Below are 22,079 nucleotides of genomic sequence, written 5' to 3'. Positions count from 1 at the left end.
TACATCAGGGGTAACAGAGAATAGAGACGCCGTGATTTGTTGGGGGGTGGATTGTGTTTCAATCTGTACCATTTCGAAGCGGTTGGACTTTGAAAGACACGGAGCAGGAGTTTGATGATGTCTGAAAACCGGTTCAGGCTCTTCTTTCACATTTTCTGTGCAACAGATCAGGATCCCAGGATGTTGAGCCCACATCAGTCAGATTTGCAGGTTTTAACTTGGGGAACCAAGAGAAATTCAAACATTGTACCGTGGGTTAAGGAGAATAGTCCTGTATCCATCAGTGGGTTGTAAAAAAGGAGTGTAACTGTACTGGGTCCTGCCAAATATTGGAACAAAACAATAGTAAATGACATCCTTAAATCCAAATAATAAATAAACACACTGTGATAGATTTCTTCCAAATCTTTCTATTACAATGTAAAATTAGCTCCTTTTTTCTAATGCAAACTGTCCTCCAATTGAATCTCAAGAAGGTACATTTGTGAAAATTAAAAAACTAAATTTTTATTTATAATTTTATTTATAAAATTTTATTGATAAGTTTATCATTCAAAATCATTTTCACAGTACTGAAACAAAAGTGAACACTTGGTATATTTTCCCCATCACACCTTAAATTGCTGTATTGGGAAATACCATTACAAAACGTTTTCTAATGTAGATTTCTATGTCTTTCTATGTGAATATTTTATGTTGCATATCTTGCTTTATTTCTGTTGCAACTGCACTGTTTTTGGTGATGCTTATACCTTGATCCTGTTTGTTTCCTCTAGAATATCGACGCCCAACCCCACCTTCGGAGACAGGCTTCCATCGCTACCAGCTCATGTTGTTTGAACAGCAGCCCAAAGCGACTCCCTACCTCAGCCCTGAGGAGCAGAAGGCATTAGGTACAGAGAGCTTCCACAGCACAACCCAGTACACTAGCACTGAACTACTGAACCCCCAACAACCCACCTCCCAAATACTGAGCTACTCATCAGTCAGCCAACACTGAGCACCCATAACACCGTGCTACTGAACACACTGCAGCTCAGCACCATAACACTGACCTGCTGCAGTACTGAGCGATCGAACTCTGAGCCACTGAACACTCTGCAGCCCCGCTCTCAATTACTGACTTATCCAGACCTTCCAAATAGTTTCTGAGGTCATGATTCAGTGTTGTATTATAAAATTCTGCAGTACTTACAGTAAATGTTGCAGCAAAATGTATATGAAACGTGTTATTCATATACAGTGCACTGAAAATATACTTTCATACATTGCGCTAATTCTACAGAGCATATTTAGAGCGGTATTTTATACAGGCCATTACCTGTCACCCTCATCATGTTGAATACCCAATAGCTCAGGGTTTTATAGAGTTTGTCAAAACAGTGTCTCAGAATTAGACACACCATGTTCAATAGAGTCTGTTCTTCCTTCTCCTTCTGTGTTTTGGGATAAGAGAGATCGTTAACCACACGCATAATTGTAAGCACTTAATCAAGGCATCTTTCCGAAGACTATTTTGTCAAAACGTTTGAAACTAATAAAGGAAATAGTAATGAACTTAGTGAGTCACTGTGCAGCAGAGCACACTAATAGGGTCATGTTCACAGAGCCGGGAGCCCACGCACACTGCCATTTGTACCCAGATCTGTATTAAGGCTCTGTTATGACCTGATTGCTCAAGATATTGATAAACTCAAGCTGGTAATGAAACTTAATTTGGTAGCATGTTCTTCTTTTGGCACTTTGTACTGCCCTTGGTACTGTGACAAACATGATTCGGGTTGCAGGTCACTTGGGTCCACATCATCAAACCATAACATAAATGACCAGAATTTTGCTTTTACTGTGGGTCAGTCCTAGTTTAAATTTCAGTGGCTTTTGTTAAAACGAGAACGAAGGGGTTTGCTGTATCTGCTTGACATATGTCTGATTTGATCAATGGTGATTCCCTATTGCCAATAATCAGCCCTGTGTAATATATACTGGAACAAGTAATTCCACACTGAAGAATAGAAAAGAGAAAAACAATATTTCGGCTGCAAAAGCCTTCTTTGGGTGTGTGTAATAAATACTGTACAGTGCAAAATATAGCAATTATAATGGTGATTATGAAATAAGCAATTGCATTTTTTGTAATGCTCCACAAAAGTGTCATGATGTATTTCAGCACTGAAGTGTTCATTTCATTTTAAATATGTATGTTTCCAAAACTCAAAACCCAGAAAATCCAGTCACAACCGATACCACAGACATGTATTGTGGAGCTGCTTGAATTTTAAAAGTTTAAAATGATCTTCTTCACAATAGGACACTATGTGCTCACAGCTGAAGTACTGTTGTTATTGGCTATTATCTCAAAGCTGAAAAGTCTAAGTGACTAATTGTTTTGGGATCACCAAGAAAAAATGTGTTCCAGGAAGGGACCAGCTCTCCTTTGTCAACACTGCTTATCAGAAATCTGTTCTAGGTTTTCTTCTTCATTTGTATACACAGAACAACATAAGGAACTTCCTGAAAACTTTTTTAGGCTCTCAGATTGCGAAACCATGTGACTATAAGGATTCTTTTTCATTGAATTTTTTAAATTGCTCATGTTTGAAGACAGTTTTTGGAAGATGAGCAACTGGATACTAGGATGAGACTAGTATCTGGGCCAATTCCATCTACAGCCAAGGGTTTTTCTACTCTAACTTTCACATCTGCAACAGATCATAAACCATTCTGAGAAAAGTGTTCCATCATACAAAATGGCTCAAAAATCATTTTTTGCATACATAATTTAACGTAATTCCAGAAGTCAGTATTATTCCTGCATGAGCCAAATTGGTCATGTGAGTTCCCTTTTCCTCTGGCAGCTCAAGCTGCTGTCTTAAGAATGGTATATTTCATGAGTGCACAGCGCTGCTTCTGATTTACACAAGCCAAGTATCTCTGCTGCGGGAGACAGTACAGGTGGGGACAAACACATGGGCAGAGCTAATCGTTTGGCCCCGCCCTCACACACAGGTCCCCGCCCACTCGTCAACGGGAGTGGCATCTCCCATTTCCAGAGCACACCGCTTAGGGTTTAGGTATTGTGTTACTAGTGTTACTGTTGTAGGAATAAAAAAATAGCATGGAGTAATGTCACATTCGACATTCCTTACCTCCATGGTATTCTTTGTGTCTTATTAGAACTCATAAAGTGATTCGGGCAAGAGTGACCAATGAAAACGCTTGTGACGGGAAAGGCTAAAGGTCTAGCTCCACACACATCTAGCCCAGCCCTGTCCCGTGTTCTTCAGTCGGGGATGCTCGCTCTGCCAATGAAAACTCGTGATGGGCAGGGCTAAAGGTTTAACTCCACCCACATCCCAGTCCTGCTCAGTGTTCCTCAGCTGGGGATGCTTTCCCTGCCAATGAAATCTCGTGCTGGGCAGGGCTAAAGGTTTAGCTCCACCCACATCTAGCCCAGTCCTGTTCCGTATTCATCAATGGGGGATGGTCGATCTGCCAATGAAAACCCGCGATGGGTAGGGCTAAATGTTTAGCTCCACCCAGGCTTTGCCACACCCTGATCCGAGTTCTTTAACCAGGGCTTCTCTCACGAGTTGCAGTGATAATATTCCCGCCCATAGCGGGTCATCAACTGCTTTGCTAGACAATTTACACCAACTGCTCCTGAGCACGGCATGTTTGACCAACTAACTCCTTACACTGTAAGTAGCATTCTCGTGATAATATAATTAATGCAAGGTGAAATGGAATCCATAAACCACAATGTCTGTTTGGCCTCCATTTTATACTCAAAATGCAAACAGATGCACTGATTGCCTTGAATCATGATAGATGTAATGAGCTCCTGCATTTTGTATGTCCATAATGGGTCATCACCTGCTTGGGTGGTCTGTTTTCCAATTGTTTCCAAATTGTGGTAATATTCTAGTGGCAAGGCAATTATGGTAAGGTTAAGTAGGGATCCTGCATAACCTAGGATGTCCTGTTCCATTTTGTTCTCATGTCAATAGCCAGTCCATACTGCAAACTGTATCTGAACAAAAGCTCCAGTCTTAATGGGTATCATTCTACTTACAATTACCGAAGTGAAACTCGTGCTTAAGATAAAATGGCTGCCTGGTAGCCTAGCCACCTGCTACCTCAGTTGACTTGAAAAGTGGCATACCCAGACCTGCTCTGGAACCACACCTTACAAATTAAAGCCATACTTTACTTGCTCACATCGGGTCGTTGCATGCTTGGAGAATTGCAGTCTGTAATAGTAGCTACTTTCAAAACTGTTTAGTCAATGAACTGTGGACTTGGTAAATGTTGTTCTGGTTGCCTTGCTTAGAGGTAGGGGCTTGCTCCGAAGTGTTCAAAATAGCTTAGAGTCTACTAGTTTGCTTTTACAATCTGTTTTTCTAGTCACTGAGCTGCTTTTTCAAATAATGTCTTCATTCCCTTCATATTGCTGGAAGAAACAAGAGCACAATAACAAACTGCTCACGGTTGACTTCTTCAGTGATTCATAAAAACCAAAAAAGACCACTGTGAAAACATCTGTGCGCAGCAGTGCCTGAATGTACTTCCTCTCTACTCCTTCTTTTAATACAGAGCTCAGTAAGAAACTGGCCTGATTCGATGCATGACTCAGAGACCTAGCTGCTTGACTTCTGGCTGTTTCAGTCTTCTGGGCCAATATTGGTGTTTTTAAAGGGTTAGAGAGAAACAACCATTGGGAGTCAATATGCTGCAAGCCTGACACAGTGACTCTTACAGGGCACATACACAGATGCTAAGCAGAGATCTTCTGGAGAAACCCCTGTGTTCTCTGGGTCATTACTTTGGCACCATATGCTGATGAGGTACACTATTAAGGAAGAGGTCCTGTTTAGGCAAAATGTTACTGTTATTTGTAATGGGTGGATTGCTGCTCATAAGAGAAAGATAGAATACGACATTCCAAATGGGCATAACAGGAGAGACAAACAGGAGAACATGTATGTCTACATATGCATTACAACTGTATTGTAATTTCCTGATGCACAGCACCCATGTGATACACAAGTGCTGTAAATTATATTACATTTTAATTTCCTTAGGCTAATGCATGCTTTAAGTATTGCTTTCATGCTATAGTTTCTCTAAAAAAGATTGCAACCATGCTGCAATACAAACTGCATTACAACTGTATGTAGACATACAGTAGAAAAGTTATTACCTCTTGGTAGGTTTTGTCATTCATAAATACAATTTTGGGTCAGCTAGCATTGTGAAAGTTAGCATTGCTGTCTCACAACTCCAGTGTGCCAGGGTCAGGTTCTGTTCTGTTGTGTGTTCTCATTTTGTGGGATAAATAGCTTTATTATAATGGGTGGAAATATAATCCTTGACTTTTACAGTTTGTTACAGTTTTATATTTTTCTAATATCAATCTCATCTTCCACACTCATCAATTTACAAGCCTCAGTGTTTAATTTTTATCTTGAATCATATCATAATATTCCCTATGGTCTGTTCTGTTCCAGAAGAGTGTGCTGCAAGTACTATATTTACATAGGTTCTGAGGTGAAAGTGGTTATATAATGCTTTGTCTTCAGTTTATTTGCCACTGCCCTACTGCTTTTAATTAAATTTAAATAACCAGTAAAGGTACTAGCTGCACCGTGTTAACAGAGCAGTGGTTTTGCCACCAGACTTTAAGAAGATCTGTTTTGTTTTTTACACTACCTGTTTATTACACATTCATAGAGATTTGAAGTATCTAGAATTTGCAGCACGTTCTGTTAACAGAAAAGCACAAAACCTAGGAAAACCTTTCTAGAAATTGCCTTGTTAAAACATCCCAGCTTCGGAGAGAAAACGATTGCGATTGACTCCGATTTGTAATAACACCCACCCTGTATTTCAATGAAAAAATTACATCCGCTCAAAACTGATTGCAATCTTGGCAGGTTTGAAAAGGGAAACAAATACCCAAGCCCACGGGACCAGTTATTCCTGGTCCGGCACTGTGTCTCATGTATGAGAGACTGGGGCAGCCCCTGGTCAGGTGGGCCATGTGATTTTGCTTTTCTGCTCATGATGTGCACAAGGGCCCCTGCCCAGGGATTTCACCTCCACAGCTACCCTGCGGGCGGATGACACTCCTCTCTCTCATTAGATGCACAAAGCCCAGTGACCTAAATACAGCTAAATAAATCCGGAAAACCACCAGTGCTGACATAGCATGGCTTCAATAAAGACAATACAATTTGACAAAGAATAATGACATCCAAGAATTAGAGGCTTTTGAGGATAATTATTGAGTATTTTGGTACAGTGATGTTTAGCCAGCAGTTATATCGCTCTGCAACTCGTAACAGGCAGCCCACTGAAGCTCAGCAGGTGTGAGTCTGGCGCGTACCTGGTCTGGAGACCTCCTGGGAGAACTAAGGCTGCTACTGGAAGTGGTGTTAGTGGGGCCAGTAGGAAGCGTTCACCCTACGGTCTGCGTGGATCCCAATACGGCAATATAGTGACGGGGACACTATACTGTAAAATGGTGCCATCCTTTAGATGAGAAGTAAAACCGAGGTCCTGACTCTCCGTGGTCATTAAAAATCCCAGGGCGTTTTCTCGAGAACAGTAGGAGTGTTCTGGCCAAACTTCCCCCTGGCCTTTACCAATCATGGCCTCCTAATAATCACCATCTGTGTGTGTGGGGAGTGTACTGGCACACTATGGCTGCCGTCACATCATCCAGGTGGGGCTGCACATTGGTGGTGGTGGAGGGGGGTCCCCATTACCTGTAAAGCGCTTTGAGTGGAGTGTCCAGAAAAGCACTATACAAGTGTAAGGAATTATTGTTATGTTTTGGCTAAATCTGCTTGACTGAGGGTCAGGAAGAGAGACGCATGAGGCAATCGCGAAAAGACATTTCCTCTTTTTACAGTTTCGAGAAATTACTTCATTAGGATTTAGAAGAGCTGGGCGAGAGCCTGGGTTATCATCCTTCTCTAACTGGACTTGAGAACCTCCATTTAGGCTATCTTGGCAGCTGAAACTCATTAAAAATGGGGCGCTGGACGACAGCCCGTTTTTCTGAATTGTGCCTTGTGTAAACCACATTGCACCTGTGAGTCAATGAGGTGAACAACCCTTAGGAACACAGCCCCGTTGTTTGTCTGAAACTTGCCTTTTATGATCTGTGATTGTTCTGAACAAAGATACAAAGTGTTACGTCCCACTGTGTTTTTAATTGGAGCAGGCAGTGTTTTCTGGGGTGCGGGTGTTTTCTGTCAGCAGTACTGTCCAGGGTCCGGCACACCGAATTATCCTGCGTCATCACCTCGTAACCTGTTAGCGATTTGACAATAAGGGAGTCCTGTGAGTTTAAAGGCGATGCTGCTAGACTCCCCGAGAGAAGAACAGAAGTCAGCCGTCATTGGAGCCATGGACTCTCAGATGCGAATTTTAGGACCTTGTTGTTTGACGGGTGGCTGTGAGGTGTTTAGAGGTGTAATGTTGTTAAGTCCTGTCAATATGTTGCTCCCCACCTTCCCCTGGATGTAGCCTTAATGGGAATGTGACAAAAGACAATGTAAATAAAATCCCAAGAAAAGGAAACCAAGTCAGAATAGAGGCCATTGTTAGTTATCCTTGTTTTCTTTGAAACAAAATTTAATTTAATCAAAAACAAATATATATAAAGCTTAAGGTTTTTTTCAGCTCTAGTTGACAACAAAAACCTGACAGCAAAATGGCATCTGGTAAACTGCAACACACACTGAACAACTGACAGCTATTTTAAGCTATTTGAACATGGCCTGTTTCTGAGGGAAACGTGTTATAGCAGCTACTGTAGTAAGTGGAACAAACTGGAAAAGAAAAACTTTCTCTCAGTTGTGGACCACACAGTGAGCACAGAAAGAGCCAAGGAGCATATCACAGAATATATCGGTAAAAAACATATTTGATTTATCCTTTCACCTCAGTTAAGATCTTTTATTTTTTTTTGTATTCTTTTTATGGTGTTTTTTGTGTTCCCTCACATCTAACACATCATATCATGGCAAACCTTAATCGATCGCTCAGTATCCTCATGCTTTCACCTCTCTTGACATCCTTCCTCTTTAGTAAATGTGAAAGTAAAATCATGTGATTACATAATCCAGTCTGATTGGCTGAGCACAACAGACAAATTGTCAGCTGACCTGCTGAAAACAGAGAAGTGGTACTGTATGTTCAATCACAGCTAATAAATGGAAAAGGTTTTATTTTTGCAGCTTCCACATAAGGTGACTATAGTTTTTGATGGGAACTAACTCTGCAAAAGCAATAGTGCACATTGTTAAAACAGGCCTTTTCTTATCTTAATATATTATATAATATATATAAATATATTATATTTGATTTATAATGACACAAAAGGCTTTCTCAGCATTGGTTCTACAGAACGTATTGACAGTCACCACTATTTGATAGACGTTGGCAAATATAAGGTTATCAGTCTACTAAAAATGTAAACATCACGTTAGCCTGGTTAACCCCCCATTCAGCATGATAATAGGGGATTTATTTGTGTAAAGGCTTATCGGGGCCATGCTCATTGTACAGGGGAAAAGGATATTGGAAATGCTCTTTCTCGTAATCATATTTGACTGCCAGCATGTGATACCTCCAGCAATTCAATTATGCCTTTTGACACAAACACATTTTTCATTGTCTAATGAAATCCTGACAGCAATCAGGCATGAGCAGAGGAGATGCAGGGTAACTGAATGTAGGCAAATGGTAACTTAGTCCGTGATCTAGCCCTTGCGATGCCAAAAGGCAGCGTGCTTGCTCAACAATCAGAAATATGGGGCAGGTTTTTTTCTGTCGTATTTAGACCGCCTGAAACAGCTGATCCGTGCTGTCAGTGTGCGGAAGGCTTTGATCTTGGCTCTCTCGAGATGTAGCTCAGATTATGGGGAAACCCCTCGTCGACTGGAAGGGAAAATGTGCTTGTGTTCCTGTTTTGCTGCATGCAGGCGGCATGTCAGCGAAGCGCCAGGGGTTTCACAGGCTGGGGGCGAGGGCAGGCGTGGGCAGAGACAGAGAGCCTGGTGTCATGTGCAAGCCAGCTGGCAGACACGTACTGCTGAACTGCACTGCCATGGAGCAGTCCAAGGCATAGACCCAACTCCAAACCATGAAGTAACAAAATACCAACAAGATTTTATCAATGAAACTACAGCAGCAGACTAGGCAGCACAGTGGATTGGCACAGAACACTGTCCACTGTAGACTGCTGTCAGGAATGTTTTTCTCAGTTCTCACAGACCTTTCTTAGTTTTGTTTGCCACAGAAGATCAAGTGATAAAAACTGTAAATCTATGAACGTGTATCTTCAGCAAAAATAATAGTGCCCATGTGTGATTTCTGCCATCCAAATTGTCACCTTTAACATATTTTAAGTGAAGCATGAAATAGTTGTTGATTTAAGACCCCACATTTTCTTTATTTCTGGACTTTATCATACTTTACCTATAAAATTAACAAAGCTAGTAGGGTCTCTTTTAGAGCATATCACTATGTGACTATGAAATCAAAAAAGATCATGAAATATCAGCACTGAAAGCTAGCTTCAGAGAGCCTCGTTTTGAGAGTTGTAATTACACAGAAGTGCATTTGAAACTGAGAACAGAAGGCTCTGTTACACAAAGAGTGGCAGGAGTCTGGAACAAACTACCCAGCCATGTTGCCGAAGCTGGTTTTTTTCAAGAAAGAGCTGGATGAGAAGATCAATCAGAAACCACAAGGCTATGTGGACCACAGGCCTGCTCTTTTTTGTTACCTCTCTCATGTATTAATGAGAGGTTCAAATTGAACTAGTCCTATGGGAGAGACATTGAAAGTTCAAGCCTAAGTCACATCATTACCTGATTGTGACCAGACTTCCTCCAGTGAGAAGTGGACAGCTGCCAGAGCACACTGGCAATCATTCAGCTTTTGCCTAAACAGTGAATCCTGTGACTCCTTGGTCTCCTACAGGTTTGCAGTGGCCTCAGTGAATGATGCGCTACCTCTCCTCCATGTGCTTCTGGAAGGTGTAGCGGGCGTGTCAGAGGAGCATATCTTACAGGCCCTCATTCCCCCCGTACAGTATTGGAGTTGTAGCCATAGGCCAAGTCTTAAACCATTGGCCTGTCCAGATTGAGTGGGGGTATAGGAGAAATATCTCATGATTTTAAATTACTGAGTTTTTGTTTGTGTCTGTGAGACGAAAATAAGAGAAACCCACCCCTCTGAAAGAAGGTCTTGGAAGCACTGCACTCTGACAGATCGGACAATGTGCTAGTCTCACATTGCAGTTCCCCCAGACCCTTGAGCACAGACTCAAGTTATATCAGTGACTTAGATTGTGGTATAAACAGTAAACTCATCAAGTTCACATTTGATCCCAAACACTCTAGAAGCAGCAGATACAATTTTTAAAAGATTTAGATCAAATTTAAGGTCAAACACCTGACAGATGATTTCAAGGGAACACATGTTGGATTTTGTATGCAGGCAGGAAAAGCCTAAGCAGTAAATGAACATGGAAAAAACTGTCCTAAAAGAGGCTAATAATGAAACCGTGTCAACAAAAGGTGTTTATGTTTCATACCGTTTAAATATTCTGGACAATGTCAGGAAGTAATTAAAAAGTCAAAATGTTAGGATATGTTGTCAAAAGTGTAGAATTCAAATCAAGGGATTTAATGTTAAGGCCTCATGTAGTATATGGTGAATAATTATGATCATTATATTATAGAAAAGATGCTGCTCTGGAATCCATCTAAAGAACAGCAACCAGATACATTCTGCAGCTTAATGGAATGTCCTACTGAAGGAAAATGAACCTTTTTAGTCTTGAATAGGGAAGACCACAAGCTGACCTGATCTAAGTATTTAGAATCATCAAGGGCAGTGACAAAGTCAACCCAGTGGACTCCTTCAGAGTGAACAGTGACAAGCAAACCAGGGGACACAAGTGGAAACTACATGGAAGTGCGTTTCAAACCGAGAGCAGGAGGCACTTTACCCAGAAGATCAAGAGAGCCTGAAACAATGTACCCAGCCTTTTTGTTGAAACTAATACCCTGGCTTGCTTCAAGAAACAGTTGGATGAGATGCTTGGATCAATAATCTTCTAAACAGGCTAGATATACCAAAAAGCCTCCTCTCGTTTATAACCATTCATGTTTTCTACTCCACAAAATTTAGCGAACAGTAATCAACACAATCTTGCAAATCATAAGCCACAAAAACATGTGGACAGTTCTACATATGCTAGTATCCACATCACACAGCTGAATTAATGCTTTTATTTAAACATTTCAAAAACTTTCTGACACAGAAATACTCAGTTTTCATAGAATGCTCAGTTACACATTGTTTCAAAGGATTTTTATTTGGAAATTTGAAGGCAACCATCTTTTACTTTCCATTGTCTCACAGTAAGAGTCCGGAGGAGAGAGGGTGTATGAATGTCCTCTGCTGGTATTCACTATTCCCTTGTCATGATTCATGATTCATGATTTTTTTTTTCTGGCCTCTCTGTTCAGCTCGCCAAACCCCATTCAACAGGTCACAGACTTTTACAATGTGCCCCAGAATTACCCTCTGTGGCAGGGGATAGTCCCTTCAACCCAGAGCTCCGACTCGTCGCCTCTGGGGGAGGTGGAGTGGTGTAGCTGTTCCCCCTAAAACACCTCCGTGGAGAAACATGGGCTCTGAACAAGGGTGCCGAAAGTAGGACCTGTGGGGCATTTTTTTAATGTTATTGTGCGGGAATGCCCTTCAATGGGAATTGTTTCTTTTCATGGGTACTCAAGGATATTCTGATATCGGAGATGCACTACAGTTTGCAACTAATATTGCAGATGGCTGTGTGAGTGCGGTTTACAGAGTAGGCAGGTCAAAGCCTAATGCGGTCGGTAGTGTTGTGATGAGTAATCCGAAAAAGATCGAAACACCCCCCTTTAACTCTCTCTCAAAGGTCACCCTTCTAAAAGCGAGTAGTAAATTTGAGGTTGAACGCTCATTCGTACTCACACACCAGCAGACGCCCACGGATAATCTCCTCTGGAACAGGAAGGGTTAATGTGGTCACCCCGAAAGACCCCCCTGGCGTGAGTGATGCCCTCCAATTGTTGTGCCCTCTCTTCTTGTGCCAGCTGCTTCCCCCCTCCCCCCACCCACCCTGCTCCCAAAGTCACGGCGAACAGAGCATCAGCACTTTCCATCCTCATGCTCAAAAACAAAAGCCCTGTCACTCTCACAGGCCCGCACTGAGCTTTCCATGAACAGGCAAATTGGGGAACTGGAAAGAGCTGCCGCGAAGTGCAGTGGCTACGCGCCGAGATTCAGCCCGTGGCCGCAGAGCCTATTTATAGACTCGCTGCCTTTCTATGAGGCAGCGTGCCACTTCCCCACCAGATCACAACGTGCCATTCTTTTCTCCCTCAGTGTGCGCCTGCTGTCAGCGCGGAGCACAGGCAGGATATTCATGCCACCTGACACCAGACATTTCCCTATCAAAGTACAACTGCAAAGGGATTTCCCCTCATCCAAGCAAGTCAAGTGATCTGGCAGTCGTCACTCTGCTATAACCGGGCCTGTGGACTGAAGTTATATACTGTATGTCTGCCGCGTTTGTGTGATATAATATATTGTTTGGTTGCACGAAAAAACAATTATAGTTCTCATTATAAAAAGAAGAATGGAGCCTGAAGGAAATATTAATAGCTTTTGGCATGATCCCAGGGTTTCGTCCTGTGTGGTTTTTATAAGTCAGAAGGACAACTACCAATGAAGAAATGAAGGTGATGTTTTCAGTTGCATTTGATTTTGTAACAATGTCACGTTTTGGCCCTCTTTGTTTTGTCAGGAGCACGTAAAGCAATGTCATTTCTAAAACATCTGCAGTAACTCACCAACCCATTCTCCCCTCCCTGAGCATTATGTAATATTTGTTCCAGTTTTCTGTGTGATTCTGACTTGTGTGGTGTACATTCATTCAGCATCTGGATTACGTTTTTACCTTTCTACTATGCTCATGTAACAGGGCTCAGTGCACTGAGCGGGCTACAGGAATGACATCACACCCTCTGAAATCTAGACAATGTGAAATTCTGCTGAGGCACAGAAGCCAGTCATTCAGAGTAGTGGTGTTATCCTCTGTCTGGGCAGAGGCACTGTGTGTGCTCAGAGACCCCAAGCGACAGGGAGATCTGCACTCATCACACTCCGGGGCTCATTTTACCACTGTCTCTCAGCAGAACAAAGCTGTAGGTCATGAAGAATTGAGCAGTATAGAGAGAGCGAGAGAGCTGTGGATTCTGCATTCTCCTGCGCATTTCAAAGTGTGTTTTGTCTGCAGACCTGACCAAAAGCTAATACCCCCTCTTATCTTTTCCATGTAAGGAGATAAAATAATTTCCAAGGACAGATTTGTGCGCGAAGTATCAAGCGTGCTGGTAATTTTCACGTGATCTCCCAGCCCATGGAAACTATCAAGAAAAAATAAGAACGTAAAAAATTCCAAGTTTCGGCAATAAAGTATGAATTACAGTACTGTGCCGCACAGTTGTGCACTTAATTTTGTGTTAAAAGTAAACAAAATGAATACAGTTTGATTTGATCTCCACAATATAGAATTATATGACAATGGGCTGTTCTAAAAGCATGTAGCCTTTTGTTTTCGATTGTGTAAATCAATGGTGGCCCAGGAATCCCAGTAGTCCACCTTCTCTCCCTGGGCCAGAGTACAGGGAAGCAGCAAGCTCCTAATAACCCAGATTCTGGGCAACTTGGCCCTTGTGCCCTAGAAATGCGGAGGCGGCACATTAACCCCCCTGGTGCCCCTGAGCACTGGGCTGCCAGCACCCTGTCACCTCATAAGCACAGGTCACCCACTCCATTTCCCACACTCAATTAAAGTTGCTCTCCAGGACAGTGAATAAGAAAGGCAGGCAGGTAAATGCTGTTTAACCCACGTTGTAATTCCCAGTTTGACCAGCATCAATCAGAAGAGCTGTGCTGGAGCAGTGATGCTCACTCCAGTCAGACCCCTGACGGTAAAGAGCTCAAAAGAGGAGTAGTTTGGATCAGTTCAGTCATTCATTTTTGTTTTGTTAAGCTGTTAATAGCCGCCACGAAATGAAAAATGAAAAGTTCAGGAATGCATATCTTTGTTGCATTCTTTGGGCAGAATAAATATGATAGAAGAGGCCATGCTACAAAATTAATATTTGAACATAAGGCCAGATTCAAAAGGGCCATTGAGTCTTTCCTGCAAATACACATTCTAGGTAGCTGTTATTCCAAGATTCTCATCAACACATTTCTTGAATGAAACCCATATTCAGTTGGCTTGTTTTTTATTGCTCCCTCCACACTGTCTAAATGCAGACATTGGTGAATTAGAATAAATGATTAGGTCCTTCTCCTAGGGTACGTCTTCTATCTCCATACCATCTGTTTCACATTTATGATTTACATTGATCTTATCTCTGGTTAATGTTAAGCAATCATGTTCATTAACTTAAATTTAATTTCCTATGGCTATCAATGGTTATAAATACAGCCTACTTAACCTTTTTATGTCTATTGTTCCTGTCCCAGCTTTTCTGTAATACTTCTAGCATTTAGAAATAGGCTTGAAGAGATGCTCAGCTGAAGTAATCTTTCTGCCAGAAGACCGTTCTCAATCTGTTTGCCTATTGTCTTACAATCCTGTATTCCAGGATTTGTCTATTCCAAAGGAGAGCTGTGGTGGCAGACTGAGCTGATATCTGGGAGTCCTGATCAGTCCTGGAGCGCTAGGACAACCTTGAAATGAGCATGGATTTACTGATTAGGCCACACTGCAACTTCAGAACTGTGCAGGTTCCCCAGGAGAGTGCTTTCTGACAAATTGCTTTACGATTTCAGCGGACAGAGAATTAAAGAAAACGAGAAATGAGTGGTGGCGATTGCTGACGTTGGGTGGCATACTGTATGAGTGAGAGACAATTCAGAATAAATTTGTCCCAATTCTCCCAGCCTCATCTTTACTCCTGTGATTTTCAGCTTTTAGCTGCCAGATGAGATAGATGGACTAAACAACTACCTCTCGTTGGGTATCGTTCTCATGTTCGGACAGTCACTGCTCACTCCCCGTTTGGTATAAAAGTTCCCTTCATCTTCGCCAGCTGTAGGAAGAAGGGAGGGCTGTTCAACAAAGCCGTTGAACGAGCCGTTTTTGGGGTCGCACAGACAGGGCCTTGCGGTTGTGCAGTCTTCATTACCTCGCCCTCACAAGAGCTATTATGGCACCAATCAGAATGAGTGTGAAGATGAAGGGTATCACGTGGATATATATTTGCTATCTGTGAACAAATTAGACAATGACATCTTGTCTGTTGACAGAGAAACCACCAGAGCAGAAGTGAAAGCAATCCAAGGTCTTTTTGAAAGGGTTTTGCGGAAGACCTGAGCTAACAATATACCTTTGTGGAAATGGGCAAGATTTCCATTAATATTTATGATTTTTACCGCGTCTTTTAATTTACAGGCCTTTTAAAAACTTTTAATTCTGATGTTTAATACATATTTTCATATTATTTTTGGTTGTGGTTTATACATTACGAAAAGGAAATTGCAGTTCTGGGAAGAGATCGGGAAAAAAAATATTCTATAACCATTTTGTTGTACCTGAGCTAGAGAGAAGATCTACAGCCTTTTTTTTCTGACTGTCTGGTCAGATATTCTTTTTATAAACCAGTCAGCTGACATTTTCAAGCAGCTAGATCTTGAAGCTTGAAGAAAAACATGATCATTTTCTTTCCGCTCTTTCTAAATGTGTAGGAATTGCAAAGTGGGCACAGGAAAGGTCTTAGACTACAGCAAGGCCCAGAATTCCAGCAAATATCCAGTGAACTCCACAACGAGTGGTCTGTGGGACTGATCATTGCCATTCAAGACAGACCAGTGCCACAAACTGGACAATCCTGACCCCAGGAAGCCCATCCCACTCCAGGCCTGATACTTTAAATTATTCTTAAATTGACCCTCCTGCACCAGATTACCTAATTTAACAAAGGACGTTTCTGGAGTTACAATAGAAGAGTGTGCAATGGATGGCAGACACAAGATTGCTTACCCCTGGTGAAGCAAACGGATAGTGTTCCTCTCACCTGTGATGTCAGATTATGGATCTTGGGGAATAAACAAGTTAGTTCCCATGAGAACAACACTGTTCCCCTCAACACTATGACTGTCACACTCCGCCCCGGCAACGCCACTCACAGGCTCGCTTTCCCCAGGATGTGGTGAGTACTGCTAACACACATTGCACTGCCTTCTGCACAGGCTGAAAGGGTTTTCCCTTATAGCACAATGGAGAATATCATACAAACCTACAGTAAGTGTACATATAGTATATGTAATATATGTAGTGTGTACATTACTACACTGAAAAAAAATGAAGGATGCTTGCAATTATATTGTATGTCTTACTTTTTTTAATGGGCTTGGAGATGAAAGGTCATGGGTTCAAATCCCAAGTGGGTGGGGCACCTTGAGCAAGGCACTTCAGTCAGAGGACACACTTCACCCAGGGGCACAAATGCAAGGTGCTTGGGATAAAAGCATCAGCCAAATAAATTAGTAGTAATAACATAAGTAATAAAAATCCTAATAAGTGCCATAAAGAATTGGGTCCCCACATTTACTAAGAGCTATGAGCCCCTTCCGTGGGACTGCAAAGCTGAGGTGAAGGGTGACATGGACTTTCCTTGTGAAGAGATCATCACATTTAGCCATTTCAAAGCTGGGTAAGACAGTAACATGAAGAAAAGTCCATCGAAATTGAAATCTGTGGTTTTGTTTCTTCTCACCCTGCAAATGCATGAGTTTTATGTGATTTTATTTGCGGATTAACAACTTTGCAATGAAAAAAAAAAGAAATATAAAAAAACTTAATTTGTAGCACATTGTGGCTCTCCAAAGGCTATTGAAAAGCAGTGGCAGTGTATTTTATGCCGAATACTTAAAATAGCATTCATTACCATCGGGTACCCAGCCAAAATTATCCTCGCTTACAGCCCCCCGTGCTTTGTTTACAAGGGAAAAAAAAAGTTCTGCTTCAGCTGCAAGGAGCAAATAAAAGCATTTTGTTTGTCAAGTTGGAATTCTAATTCAAATTTTGTTTGAAGGGGGGTGGGGTGGTGGGGGGAGAGGGTGTCAAAATCCATGAAGTGATATTGTCATACCAGCCGGACTGCCGTCTGGTGTTTGTTTTAAAAAGGGAAGAAAAAACGCAGTCCAGGCGCTAGAACCTGCTCTGGGTGCCAACTGCTCGCGCATCCCTCCTCCGATGCTACGGCAACACGTTTTATTTTCAGCAGCGCTGTTCTCAGTGACTCAGATCTCGCAGCCACGTGCTTCACGGCAGGGTTTCGTTTTAAATAACCAGCGAAAGTGGCCAGCTCGGTTTCTTAGGATATGGCTGCCTGCAAAAGACCAGGCGGCCATTTTTTTTCCTTGTCCCTCGTTTTCTCCCGTTTCTCCCATTGAATTGAGCCGTGAAGAAAGATGGCTGTCGGGTGCGAGGGGCAGGGGAGTACGGGTCATGCTGCTCTTTCACGGATCGTACCTCATGGAAATTTCAGATGTATTTTACGTCATCCTGGATGAAGGTGGCTGCTGAGCAGATAACTACTGATGAAACCTGTGACCTGGTCACACGATTCAGAAAAGTCGGGGAAGTTTTAGAGACAAGGGGAGACGATTCAAATGATCCCGTTTGACACATTTTTAGCCCATGGGGCCTGTGTCCCTGCTCCTGGAGAGCAGCCACAGTTCTGCCGTTTATATCGCTTGCCCGAAATGAGCCGGGAGTGGAGAGCTGAAAAAAAAAAAAGCATGTCATGTTGCACTAACTAAAGAAATATTCAAACCATCGGATCCATTCGCAAATCAGCAGGAATGAAACTCTTTGCCGTAGCAGATAGGTAGTTCAAGAGCAGGGTGCTCATGAAGATCTCTCCTGAAGGAGGACTAGCATTCATTAATGAGCCAGTCATTTCACGTTCACACTCCCATGAATGCCTTTTTAAAAATACACTGCCTCCCGAATCTCCTTGTAATTCATCTGAATGCTTTTTTTTCTCCATGAATGTTTACGTTGTGTTTTTTATCAGTTCTCCACACAGTTTTGAGTACCATAGTCAACTCTCATTCAGGCATATGGAGCCAAACAGCCTAATGTTACTTTTGACCTTTCTAATGTTCTCTGCTAGCTACGCTAATTTAATTTGCCACTTTACATCCTGCCTGCTTTTAAGCGTTGCATGGCATGTTATTATCACTGCGCTTTAGCTTGCTCCTGATATTTGCCTTCTTTCTTTTTGTTTGTTTTACCTGTTATGCCAAAAGCTACTTACAGATTTGTGACTTTTTTTTTCAGGTAACTGGGATTTGCAGGCTTTCATCCAGAAGTTCAATCTGGGAAGTCCCGTGGCCACTGTGCAGTTTCTCACTCAGAACGCCAACGACTAATTTGGAAAGCTTAGGCCCATCTTATTGTGTACCCTGGCATTGCCATGGCTCTCTGACAACTAGTTAAAACATACCCAACTGCCTTGTAAAACATGCCAAAAGAGAAGCATTTTTCCCTGCTGAAAGATGTACTCCTGTCTTAAGTCACTGTTGTGTATCGATTCCTCACTGAGACATCACATCTCTTTAAAAACAACTCCAGAGCACATTTTCTATTGGATCTATCACTTCTAGTTTGAGAGGAAATCCACAGCTTTAAGGACCATAGGGTCTCCTGGACTTGTTGGAGTTTTAATCTGAGTTTCCAGTTGAGGAAGATCTTGTGTTTTGTTAACCAAGGTTATCCATCAAACCATAGTCATAGTCATAACTTAGATGATACCCGGAGAGAGGCATGGCACCAGCTGTATAGATCACTATGTCAGACTTCAATCACAGCTTTAGGGGATGCTAACATGCTTTTCTCACCTGCTTCCTCACTTTGTGAAGTGGTTAGCTTTTAGTCTTATCTTTGAAGGTAATTACTGTAAGCAGAGCAAGTAGAAATACAAAATCATTTAAGATACGCCAGTAAGAAATGAAATAATAGGAAAGGAAGGAAGTTTTGAGGAGCTGGTCTTTAAGCTTATGCTGCTGGGTTCAATCATTTTCCTCTGTTTATTGTGTGCTCAACTTGTTTAATGGTGCAGTCACTCTAATTGTTTTGCAATTTATAGGTTTAGTGCTTTTGACTTAAATGAAACTGTATCAAATTGTGAACCGGAATCAGAGCTTGGGTCATCGCTGTGTAATATGAAAGTCTGAGAATAAATTTCTGCTGTGATTTGGGTTGCTGATTCACGAAAACTGTTTTTTTTATTTATGGTTAAGCCTATTTTTCCAGTTAAATTGGAATTTGTGCAAAATAGTTATTTTTCACAGTTTGATTCCATGACACTGTTTTTGTGTAACTAAGGACATGCACTGCTTTCTTGCAGGCCACATGACAAACCACTATGGGGTCACAGTATTGGCTCTGGGGGTCATGCAAGACTGCTGTTCATGTTAAATCAAAACTGATTAGGCATGTATTTCTAGATACCTTGCTAACCTTCCCCATGTCATTGTGAGCTTAATTAATAGAAGCAACAGCTGAGTTGAATGATCATTTTTGATAATTTGACAACTGAAGATTGGAGATGAATGGAGCTCAATTGGGGTCTTATCTGGTATCTGTTCACTAGGGGTTACTGTGGCTCAGAGCACGTCTTTAAGAATGTGGCCAGTTTTATTACTGCTTGTCCAGTCTCATTCCTGGCAAACACACACTTAAAAAGTTACTCGGGCAGATCAACCAGTCTCTTTTCCTGACTACACAGTGTGTTGCATCATAGTAGTAACACCTATGACACCCCACACTGTACAGACACTGTAAGCCTATTGAAGTTCAAATACTATGACCCTGGTAAGTGCAAGTATTTGTGCAAGAGTTTGCAGTGAAAGCCCTCACAAACCTGTGCTGAGAACGGAGGCTCAGAGTGAGAAGAGCTCTGATTCTGTCAGCACCTGGGACAACACTCCTGACGTCAGACCTGTCGGGGAGGAAGCAGCACCAGAAGACCAGTCTTCCCTTCACGTCTTCCTCTTTTTAGATTTAATCCTCCCAGACCGCCTCACGCACAGAAAAAAGGTTATGGTTTCTGGTTTCCGCTACTATGATTCTATTAACATGTAGTGGAGTTTTCTTTCTGTGTAATTGTGGGTAAAACACTCACTACTGGTTCACAGAATGTCTTCTTTTCCTTTGCTTTTGATCATGCCTGGTTTTGTGAAGTGAGGTCAACTTTCTTTTGACTTTTTTCTCCATATTTGTACATATACAGTATACAGGATGTATACTGTACATACTCATTGGAACTAGCAGGGCTTAACTCCACTCTGAAAAGGACATACATTGTAGTATATACAGTGTACTGTATATTTATATTTTTCACCTCAACGTTGCTTTGACTTTCCAGATCCTTTGTTGTCTACCTGTAAAACATCCCGGCATTAATTAGAAACTAAAATATTGTGACTTGTATGATGGTTTCACTTTAGGAAAAGGAAATCAATTAAATGAAACAAACATTATGTGACATTATACACTTACAATATCTTAGGGGAAGAGTATAAAAAAGGCCTGATTTTCTCCCCAGCTTTCTCATTTAATTCAGGAGACTTTTATTCGATCTCTGAAACCTCTGCACTCCTGCGCTGACAGCACTCACTGCTGTCAATGTATACTGTATCTGTTTCAATCCAAGTGAAAGACACAAACTAATAGGTTGAAACTCAACATAAAAGTCAATGATATACACGTTCAACCCTCAGCAGTAATATTTCTTTAGACTCCTATACTGGTAATGACTCCCAAAGTGACAGTCATTAATATTGAAATGAACTACTATATACTCTACTCTCAAGTATTTTCTGGTATTCTTTATAGACAGATTTTATGTGAAAATAACGTGTCTAAGGCCATTTGTTTTTTCAGAAAAAGTGAAATGTGAAATGGCTTTCTAAGTGTCTTCTGTTTTCACAAACAAGTTCGCGGAGGAAGAATATCTGACTTTTGCTTCAGTGGTTTCAGGTGAATCTGACCTGTTTAACTCTCTATTTGGGGCTTTTACATTTATTTCCAGTTACTAATTATATGAGAAGGGAAGAAGACCCGGTATCACGGGTCTTAATGTGGAAAGAGTTGCTACTAATTTTGCTCCTCGGCACAGGAAGTACGTCAGGCCCCGGAGAGGAAGTGGGCGGCTCTGACCGAGACCGCAACACAGGCGGAAACCACAAGCTTTACTGCAATGGAACTTGCTGGAACCAAAATACTCCTCAGCGCTATCTCTGAGCCTGACACTTGGGCAGTGCTTGAGGGGAAGGGGGGGTGATTATTTTTGTTATCTGAGAAGGGAAAGTTTTAGTTCTATTTGTGCATATTTCTTGTTTTATTTCCATTGACAGGTACATGGTATATGAGGTCAGAATATTAAACAAGATGCTGCATTTTTAAAATGATTTGTTTAGTTAAACGTAGAACTCAAATACATGAGACTAGCAGATCCTCAAAAAAAGATAGATGTAATAGAAGATTTTGTTCCGTGATGATTTCTTTCAACTTTGGTGTAGCCTTTTGAGCTGGTAGTAAAGAAATATACCTTATGAATTTAAAGGAGTAAGTGAAGGATTTTGTACTATTAGAGAAACAGGGTCAATAAGTCCCCCATTGAGAGAAGGGTTAATTGGTGGAACTGGATTTCCCTGACTGGCTGAGTCATTGTGATAAAAACCTAGAAAAGGTTTCTTTCTCACTCGCCTAGGAACGAATGGAGACTCACAAAACCATAAAGGCAGCATTTTCTGTAATATCAATCCTTAATACATAGGAACAATAATGTGTGTGCATATATGTGCAGCAACTAAGTAAAATATTACAAAATGCCACATTCAAAAGAAGTGACCCATCCTGTTCTTGGTATTTGGCATAGCCCAGTACATACTGTGCTATGTCTCATTGTGATTAT

General features: G+C 41.6%; 1 protein-coding gene across 2 annotated transcripts in view; it reads left to right on the top strand.

Annotated features, from left to right (window-relative positions):
- The window catches only part of pebp4 (phosphatidylethanolamine binding protein 4), a 123,887-nt gene extending 104,559 nt beyond the window's left edge, over positions 1-19,328 (top strand). For both annotated transcript variants that reach the window (XM_088908741.1, XM_088908740.1), the window contains exons 6-7: positions 777-893; positions 18,440-19,328. In XM_088908741.1, coding sequence (XP_088764867.1) covers positions 777-893; positions 18,440-18,531 — 209 coding nt within the window. In that variant the 3' untranslated portion in view covers positions 18,532-19,328. The remainder of the gene's footprint in view (positions 1-776; positions 894-18,439) is intronic.
- Positions 19,329-22,079: the final 2,751 nt, after the last annotated feature.

The sequence above is a fragment of the Atractosteus spatula genome, chromosome 2, assembly GCF_055471065.1.
Source record: "Atractosteus spatula isolate fAtrSpa1 chromosome 2, fAtrSpa1.hap1, whole genome shotgun sequence".
In the NCBI taxonomy this organism is placed as follows: Eukaryota; Metazoa; Chordata; class Actinopteri; order Semionotiformes; family Lepisosteidae; genus Atractosteus; species Atractosteus spatula.
This window is presented reverse-complemented; position numbering and strand designations above follow the sequence as displayed.